Here is a 9,534-nt window from a genome sequence, read left to right on the forward strand (position 1 = left end):
TATTAAAAAAAAAAAAAAAATCCTATGAATAACTGTGCAAAGTGTCCCGGGTCCACAGAGCCCGGCTGTCTTCCAGGTCCCAGTCCCTGGTTAATGAACAGCATTTTGCTGGGTCTTATGTGACCTCTCACTATCCTATCCACTACTTAGCAGTTTGAACTTGGGACATCAGAAGAATGCAAAATAATAATAATAATAAAAATTTTTTTAGTTTAAAATTTTTTTAAATTAAAAAAAAGAATGCTCTTTTTTGCAAAGCCTCTTGCTTTACTTTGGTAGCAGGCTGGAGGAGGGGGCAGGGAGGCCAGTGGAGCTGGGGGAGGGGAACAGATTTCACACACTGGGAGCCCCAGGGACCCGTGGAGCAGCCCTGGCGAGGTGGCAGGCACGGTCCGGCTGTCCCAGGAGAAAGTCCGGTCCTTCCTCGAGGCGAGGAGAAAGGCCACTCTTGGGCCCATGCCCCGGCTTTAGGAAGCAGGAGCTGGGCTTTTGGTACCAACACTTTATCCCTCTTGAAAGCGTTGCTTTACTTTCATGGCATGGGTGTGAGAGGCGATGAGAAGACGCAGCGGTAGGCTTGACTGGGACTGCCCAGCTTAGAGGCGTTTTCCTTTGACTTCTAGGCTCTTTTTTTTTTTTTTAAGATTTTATTTATTTATTCATAATAGACACACACAGAGAGAGAAGCAGAGACACAGGCAGAGGAGAAGCAGGCTCCATGCAGGGAGCCTGATGCGGGACTTGATTCCGGACCCCGGGGTCACACCCTCGGCCAAAGGCAGGCACTAAACCGCTGAGCCACCCAGGGATCCCTCTAGGCTCTTTTTGTAATGATGTTATAATACTTCAATGAAAAAAATAAAACATTTTAAAGCTATAAAGTGACTGGAAATCAGTCATCATGATTTTTTTATCTTTAGTGAGCCCTCCTGTGTGTCCCCTGCTTCGTTAACAGGAGAGTCAGGGTGTCATGGGTGCAGCAGAGGCAGAGAGAAGAAGGCAGGCCCACCTGTGGGGCGTTCATAGCTCATAGAAGTTCATAGTTCATAGAAGGGGGTCTTCACCTACTAGTGAGTCATAGATCCAGACGCAAAAGGACCTTTTCAACTTCTTTTAAAAAAGGACCTTTTCAACTTCTTTTAAAAAACTTCCATAAATGATAAAATACAACATAATATGTGATAAAATACAACATAATGTAAAATAACCCCAGCTGCAGAATTGCTGGATCATATGGTCATTCTGGTTCTTTTTTAAGATTTTATTTATTCATAAAAAAATAAAAAAAATATTTTATTTATTCATGAGAGATACAGAGAGAGGCAGAGACACAGGCAGAGGGAGAAGCAGGCTCCATGCAGGGAGCCTGACGTGGGACTCGATCCTGGGACTCCAAGATCACGCCCTGGGCCGAAGGCAGGCGCCAAACCACTGAGCCACCCAGGGATCCTGGTCATTCTATTTTTTTATGTTTTGAGGAGTCACTCTGCAATTTTCCATGGTGGGCTACGCCGTCCTGCATTCCCACCAACGGTGCGCAGGGGCTCTGTTTTCTTTACATCTTCACCCGCATTTTTTTCCGTAATAGCCATCCTCACGGGTGTGAGGTGGTTTCAATTTTTGACCACTACCCCCTGAGAAATATATTTTATATCTAGTCTACAGTATATGCACATGGACATGCCAAACTGTGACTAAAATGATAGTTTTGCACAGTAAATTACACTTGTTACATGGGATGTGCTCTAATGCTTTCTGTTCTGTACTATTGTGCATAACGTTTAAAAATGCTAGTCCTGACCTACTGGATTGCTTCCATGGTCCGCCAGTGGGTCACAGACTACAGTTTGAAAAATACTGGTGTAGAGCACTCTGCGGAGATTGTATGCGTTCCTAGAGGCCCAGGAGATCGTCTGTTCTCTCCCCTTCCCCCAGATACACACTCTGCTCTGATCCAGAGGGACCGCTCTCCTTCCTTTCTGTAAAGATGCTGAGAAAAAGAAATCCAGGAAGGAAGAGGGGGCAAAAGAAATCAGTCCATTATAGCAAATGATACGGGAGCCCACATCCCACATCAGAGTGCTTGAGACCAAGGAGAGCCCCGGCTGGGGGTTCCGGTGCAGCACGTGGCTCCATCCCGTGCTGGGTTTCCCCTTCCTGCCCCCAGCACGGGTTTGGCCAGGCAGTTCCCGGGGTTCCCCCTGTGAGTGTGGTCCTGACCCCTCCTCTACCACACAGGAGGGAGAGAGCTTGTCCCTGGGAGGAAGGCGCATATCCCCGGCCTCCTCCTAATCTCACAGTCCAGGGTCTGGCTTCTCCAGAGTAGCTCTGCTCGAGGACGCACCCCGTCCAGCTGTGAGGGGTTCCCTTTCCTTCACTACACAGCTCACCGCAGGGCTCTGCTCATGGTCATCTCCTGGGCACACACGGAGCTGGAGCACCAACGGGGCAGGATTGGAGGCAGGAATAGCAGGCCAGGGTTCCTGGAGCTGAACGCCAGAGTCTGGGCCTCCCCTCTCCGAGGGACACTTCCCACATCACTTGTCACTTATTTTCAGCAAACTGTCCAGCGGATGCTTCACAGTAGAGAAAGGTGGTGTGGAGGGATAGAAAGGAGAGACAGTGACTAAAGAAAAGGGAACTTGGGGGCACCTGGGTGGCTCAGTCGGTTGAGTGTCCGCCTTCAGCTCAGGTCATGATCCCAGGGTCCTGGGATGGAGCCCCACAGCTGGCCCCCTGCTCAGTGAGGAGCCTGCTTCTCCCTCTCCTTCTCTCTGCCACTGTCCCTTCTTAGGCTCTCTCCCCACCCCCTCTCTGTCAAATAAATAAATAAATAAATAAATAAATAAATAAATAAATAAATAAATAAATAATAAAAGGAACTTGCATTTCAGAAACACTAGATTCAAACCCTGCCTTGGTCCAGGACCTTGGGGAATCAGATCGCTTCACCCCTTGTCCCTCTGACCCTTCTCTTAGGTTGGCAATAACCACGGGATGGTCCCTGTTTCTTTCTTTTAACGGTAATCTTTTTTTTTTTCTATTGTGGGAAAATTCATAGAGGGAAGTCGCCATCTGAACCATCTTAGAGAGTACAGTTGGGTGACCTCTAGCACCCTCAGTCTTGTACAGCCACCCCACCCAGCTGGGCCATTGCCCCGAAAGGAGACGTGGCCCTGTTCGCCTGGGGGGCGCCGTACAACGTGCGTTCTTCTCTGGCTGCCTTCATTTCATTTAGCGCAGCGTGCAAGGTTCATCCAGGCGGCACCTTCCTTCTCGTGGCCAAATAATGTCCCGACCAATGGCTGCGCCGCGTTTTGTGTATCTACTCAGCACCTGATGGACCTTTTGGCCGCTGTGAATATTCGTGTGCAGGTTTCTGTTTGAACGTGTTTCCAGTCCGTTGGGCCTGTGCCTGGGAGCAGAATTGTTGGCTCATTTGGAAATTCTGTGGTTAGCTTTTGGAGGAACTGCCTCTGCCTGCTTCCTTTTGACTTAGATGTAGGACACACTTCACCTGGTGCGACCAAAACAGTACTGACCGTTATCGGTGGTGGCACTTAGGAAGTGCCAGGTGCTCTTCTAAGCACGCTTCATCCACAGCGTCCCCTGAGACCGCTGGTACCGGTATTCCCGTTCTGCACAGGGGAACTGAGGCCGGAGTAGTTTTAAGTGATGTGTCCCGGGTGTGTACTGGCTTCTCTGGCCGCGTGGGATCAAGGCCCGGGGGCAGAGTGAGGGTCACGGCGAAGCTCCCAGGGAGGGTGTCCTCGCTGTTGGAACTCCGCACCTGGAGAGGATTGGCTTCCGTGGGGAGTGAGAGCTTTGTTTCTAGAGCTAGCTGTTGAGCAAGCTGTCAGGCCTTCTGGTCCGTGCGATACCAGAAGTCACCGGCTGGCTCTGGGCGAGAGCCAGCACCTCACGGGCCCGAGAAGGTGAGGTCCTGGAGGGTGCGAGGAGGAATTCCTGGTCCCTGGGCCGCCCCCAGGCCGGGGTTCTCATTTCCATCTGTTTCTAGACCCCACCGCCGGAGGAGATGCTGGAGAGTCCGGCGCAGGCCCCGCAGCTGACGGAGACCCACACTGGGGCTTTGGTACAGTCGGTGCCCGGGGTCCACCCGGTGCCGGTACACGCCTACTCCATCAGAGACCCGTCCTGCAGAGAGGTGAGCTTCCCTCCGCACCCCACCCAAGGCCCAGGTCCCACCCGGCAGGCGGGGCCGATTGGGGTGAGAATGCAGGCCTTTGTCAGCACCGACTCTGTTCTCTCCCTTGCTCCTGGGGGCCATGCTGCAAAGCCCCCCATAAGCACGAGCCGCTCCGGGGCGGGCAGAGGCCTGCAGAGGCGGTGGTCAGCGCACAGCCAGTGCGTGTGATGGCTCAGGGGGCACCCTGTGTGGAGAGAGACACAATCTGCACGGCGAGAGCGGGGGGACCGGGGTGAGGGAGGCCCACAGGCCCCTGCCACCCAGGTCTGCATCTCTTCCCACCGCCCCGGCACCCCCGAAGGCTGCTAACCTGGCCTCTGACTCCCTGCCGTGTAGGAGGTCTGCAACAAAGTCACTCCCCAGAAGAGGAAGTCCTGCCAAACTGAGTGCCCCAGGAAGGCCATCAAGATGGAGTCTGAGGAGGAGCGGGAGACTCGGTTGGCCCAGAGCTCCCCGGAGCAGCCCAGGCCCAGCACCTCCAAGGCGGTCTCGCCACCCCTGGATGGGCCCTCCAGCCCCGAAAGTCCCATCATGGGAAACGAGGTCTTTCTGCCCAACAGCAACCACTCAACCGGCGACCCTGGGGAGGCAGGTAGGGAGGCGGGCAGGCGGCAGAGGCCAAAGCCAGCGTGCTGTCCTCCAAGGCCTGGGTGGGACCCAGGGAGGCCAAAGGCAACATCGTCCCCCTTTTGTTGTGCCCTCAGCTGCCACCAGAGGGGAGAGGGGACACCCACGGTTTGCCAGAGGAGGGAGTGAGGATGGATACAAGTTACTGCGTGATGTACTGGGATTCCAGTGCGAGGAAGCCCGTGGTTCCGTAGCTCCTTCCCCCGACACACACAAGGGTGCATCTGTTGGTGGGTACCTAGCACGTGCCCAGAGAGACCTCGGGGAAAGTCCACACCTCTCACTTCCCAAATTTGTCTGCAAAGGTCACCTGCCTCAAGTGTGCCTCATTTGTCCTTCAATCTCTCTTAGGGACGCTGCCAGACAGGGAGTCCTGGGGCATGAGCTGAGGTCAACTAATAGAATTCTGGAATGGTCGAGACAGTTCTTTCTAGATCTGCTTCACCCAGAGGCCCCCTTTGTTTTCATTCTAGATCCCAGACTGAGCCCTGATCCTGCTTGCACACTGAGCCCTGACCGACATTCCTTGCTCACAATGCTATTGGTAATCAAAAGGTTTTGATTAACCAAATAAAGTATCTTCTAAGCCAAACATCTCAGCTCATGAGGCTGAGGGTTGGAGCAAACCAACGTGCTTCTTTCTCTAGGATTGCAAAAGTTCCAAAGCAGGTGCTGCTTGCCAAGTTGCCTGTATCGGGGAGCAAATTCCGATTTCAAGGCCAATAGCTAAATCGAGTATTCACGCACAGGGCACAGTAGGCAGTGACAGAAAGCCGTTTTGAATAAGCAGACCCTGATGGAAGGTCCCTCGTAAAGAGGGGTGTCAGGAACCAAGCTGAATAAACAGACCCAGACCAGCAGGCATGCCCGGGGAATATTCCCATCTCCCCCCGCTGCAGGGCACACGTCGTCTGCCCCATCCACTGGCCCTTCAGGGATTCCCACGGAGTGTATACCTGGGGCCCCACCCAGCGGGCGTCCCGGGAGGGCCTAATGCTGTCCCCCCTGCCTTGTTTCAGAGGAACGCGTCGTGGTGATCAGCAGCTCGGAAGACTCAGACGCTGAAAACTCGGTGAGTGGTCCAGAAGTTCGGCCCCGGACTCCTGCCTCCCCCCACTCCAGGTCCCAGGGGACACAGCCACAGCAGGTGACTCTCAGACTTGCCCTGCGCCTGGGGAGTTCTCCAGCGAGGCAGTGAGTTCCCCGCTGTCCTGAGGACAGCCTCCAAATGCCAGCTGCGGGCCCGGACCACCCCAGCCGTCCCCCCGTACCAGGGCAGGAGCCTTCAGTAACCATATGTACTCCTCCGAAATGCTGATAGAACGCTTCCTTCCAGCGCCCTGTCTCTTTGCTGGACTAGCCAATGCCTTTGTCTGGAGCTTCCTTACGCCTGGAGCTTCCTTACGTGTTCTCTAACCTCTAAGTCCTCAGCAAGGAGGGTGGATGAGAACCCATACCCCAGCTAACCGCAGCCAGCGAGGGTCAGCGCAGGGGCGCGAGGGTGTGGGCAGCAGTGCACAGGGCCCAATTAGGCCAGTTTTCACTCCGTAAGAGAGGACTTTAAAACCACCCCACGGTGGAGCGAGCACCGCTGTGGGCTGCCACCCTTCTGTCCCTGGAGGTTGGTTAACGGAGGCTGGGGAAAAGGGGATCCGAACAGAGTGAAAGGTTGGACTGGGTGGCCTCTGAGGTCCCTTCCAGCTCTCAGTCTGAGGTTCTGTGTTGGAAAGTGCACGGAGTCCACGGAGACCGCGACACCACATGCCTCGCCTGCCCACCCCCTGCCAAGAGCACAAGGAGCCTTCCGCCTCTGCTGGGCCTCCCGCCTGCCCCATGGCGCATGCCGCCCCCCGGCTCGGTCTTCCCACCACCCCGCCGCAGTCTCTGAGGCCGACTCTCCCAGCCAGCCTGCCCGCCACCAGGAGGAGGCTGCCGTCCGCCCCCGCCGCGGGACCGGCCCCCTGTCCCGTAGAGTGCAGAGAACCACCCGTCTTGGGCGTATCTTCCGCCTGCCCCTCAAAGTGTACTGTAAACCCATGTGGACTTACCCTGCCCCTGCAGTCCAGGCCACCACCCCTGCCGCCACAGGGCCTCCCGGCCATCCTGTCGGTGCCCGGGAGGGTCCCTGCTTCTTCCAGAGGGCCATGGGCCACCGACGCCGGGCACGCGGAGCAGTGCGCTCCCTCGGCTGCTCCCTCCGGGGCTCCCCCAACATAGCCCAGTGGCTCAACAACTTTTTTGCCCTTCCTTTCTCCGCTGTGGCTGCTCAGCTTGACACCTCTCTCAACAGTGGGAATGAAGGGGGACAGAGCGCCCCAGACTCTTAGGGCGGGAATCTCCCCCAGGGATTGACACAGCCCCCGGGGAGAACCCCCTCAGCCACTACGTGGTCCAGGTCCCACTGAACAGCTCTCCAGTTGCCTTGCCACCCCCTTGCCCTCCAGAGACGCCCCCCACCAGCCCAGCCGCCCTCAGACAGGCCTCAGAGTCCCTGGCACCTCCCTCTGCTCTAGCTGCTGGCCACCATCCTCTTGGAGCCTTGTGGCCACTCACTCAGCCCCTGCTGCCCAGGCTGCCTCCACCCCACTGTGTGGCCCAGCCCGGCCCATGCACCAAAGACCCTGCACGCCGTAGGCATTCAGTGCATTGTGGTCAAGGAGCAGACCGAGGAAGGAATGGCTGGATGGCTTCAGCAAGGACATGTAAGCCCTCTTCCCCCGAAAGGGCACGAGTGAGATTCAGGCTGCCGTTCCTCACACCCCCGGGCCTCTTTGCCCAAAAAATAGGAAGCATCTGTTACCCTTTGTACCTCCCACTGCCCCATCCTGCCACCCCAAGGCTTTCTACTGGGCCTTGCCAGGACCCCAGCCCATGAGGTCAGGACTGGCAGATATGGCTACTCAATAAATACTTGTTGAATGATTGCCCTTGCACACCCTTCTTCCACGACCATCACGTTCCCTGCTGGATTCAGCTCTTCCCTTGCAGGTGGCTTTGTGTCCTCCCTGCGCTGAAACTTGGTTCTCTGGGGGGTGGGGGGGTTACTGTGTCCCCTCTTCTCCCACACCCCGTGAGCATCAGAGTGGGAGACGGGTCGGGTCTTCTGTGCCTCCTAGACTGGTCCCACCACCTGGTAAGGTCCCCTGTGCCTTGAGGGGACCCCACTCACCCCAGACCATTTCATGCCTCCTCCTGCCTCCCTCCCACAGAGGGAAGGCTCCGGCATTTGCCTCCTTCCCACAGAGGGAAGGCTCTAGCATTTGCCTCCCAGGTGGCCTCCCCTTAGCCAGGCCCAGCCTTCTTTCTGGGTGACCTCCACACCCAGCACCTTGTCTTCTCCGGGGTCTTCACCCCACTCCGCTGCAGCCAGCAGCCCTGTGGCCAACCCCTGCACATCCTACCATGAACTGGCCCATGGGGACCCTGACCACAGCATCCTGTCCCTCGAGCTCTCAGGTACTTCGAAGGCCCCTGCCCTCCCCACCCCAGTTCCCATAGCTCCAGCTGCTGCTCCTCATCCTCCTTCCTCCCAGGCCTCTGTTCTTTCCAGCCACAGCCCCTCCTCTTCCTAGTGTGCCCTTCCCTGTGGTCTAAGCCACACCCGTGGCTTCCATTAGTGCCTGGCGCTCGCTCCTGCTGCTAGACCAAAGTAGCCCGTGGCCCTCTGACATCTGCCCTCAGATGCCCCATAGATCCCTCAGACTCATCTCTCTGCCTCTCCTCTCAGTACATCGCAGCATCTGCCTGGCCGCGCAAGCGGAGGCTCTCTGGCCACCCTGGAGGCATCTCTCGATTGTTCCTCAGCACCAGTCAGATTTTCCGTCTTACCTTTCCACATTCTACATTCCTCTGAAACTCTGGGCATCTCTTTCCATCCCCAAAACCTCCTAAAGCAAAACTGACGGAGGTAGAAAGAAGCTTGGAAAGGACACTGGGAGAAAGGATGGCCATGCCAGGGGTCTCACCGGCAATATCGAGGGGGCAGGTGTCAGCCTAAGCCTCAGCTGTCAGCAGGGAGGCACTAGGTGACAGCTGAGGTTCTTCAAGGGAGGAGGGAGAAAGAAGTTCATTTTAGGTCGTGATGAGTTAAAAAAAAATTAGAAGCAGCCACTCACCTCCGGAGGCCAGCTCTGGAGTGGGAGAGAGCCAGAGGGCCACTGCTTTTGTGTTGGTATTTTTCAGACCGTACATTTTAAAAATTAACCATTACTTTAAAATTAACCCAAACTTTTATAAAACATAGTATTTTAAAAGGAAACAAATTAGGGCCCTTTGTGCATTTCTCACCCACCTCCTATGCCCCCTGCCAGGCCCCTGGAGCTCCTAGAGTACCTGCAGGAACTTGACTGGGGAGCAGGGCAACCCTCGCAAGGTGTTCCAGGCTTCCGCACACCCCTGCCCCAGCCACCACCCCACCGCACCCCACCGTGGCCTCCATCCCACCTTCCAGGTGTGAAAGTTGGCCTACTACTTAAAGAGCATGTTTTCCAAGCATATCAGGTGCATAGGGACCCCCACCCCAGGCTGTAGCTGAGTCTGTTGCTGGAATCTGGGGCTCTGGCACAAGCCTGGCAAGATGGGCAAGGCTCAAGGAGAGACTGCTTGCACAGGAAGAGTGATCCGTGAGTGGGAGAAGGCAGCAGAGGGGCAAGACCCAGGCTTGTGGATGAGGACGAGGCCTGAAAACGAGGCAGGGCGGG

The 9,534-nt window shown here is 55.9% G+C and overlaps 1 protein-coding gene across 12 annotated transcripts in view; it reads left to right on the plus strand.

Annotated features, from left to right (window-relative positions):
• PML (PML nuclear body scaffold) overlaps positions 1-9,534 on the plus strand; it is a 46,207-nt gene that overhangs the window by 28,702 nt on the left and 7,971 nt on the right. For 2 of the 12 annotated variants that reach the window (XM_077881820.1, XM_077881823.1), the window contains exons 5-8: positions 4,019-4,165; positions 4,544-4,799; positions 4,912-5,064; positions 5,854-5,906. In XM_077881820.1, the coding sequence (XP_077737946.1) occupies positions 4,019-4,165; positions 4,544-4,799; positions 4,912-5,064; positions 5,854-5,906 (609 nt within the window). Of the gene's footprint in view, positions 1-4,018; positions 4,166-4,543; positions 4,800-4,911; positions 5,065-5,307; positions 5,379-5,853; positions 5,982-6,535; positions 7,758-9,534 lie in introns of those variants that run through there. The other 10 variants (XR_013370563.1, XM_077881826.1, XM_077881825.1 and 7 more) reach the window with 10 other exon arrangements.

The sequence above is a fragment of the Canis aureus genome, chromosome 32 (assembly GCF_053574225.1).
Source record: "Canis aureus isolate CA01 chromosome 32, VMU_Caureus_v.1.0, whole genome shotgun sequence".
Lineage (NCBI taxonomy): Eukaryota > Metazoa > Chordata > Mammalia > Carnivora > Canidae > Canis > Canis aureus.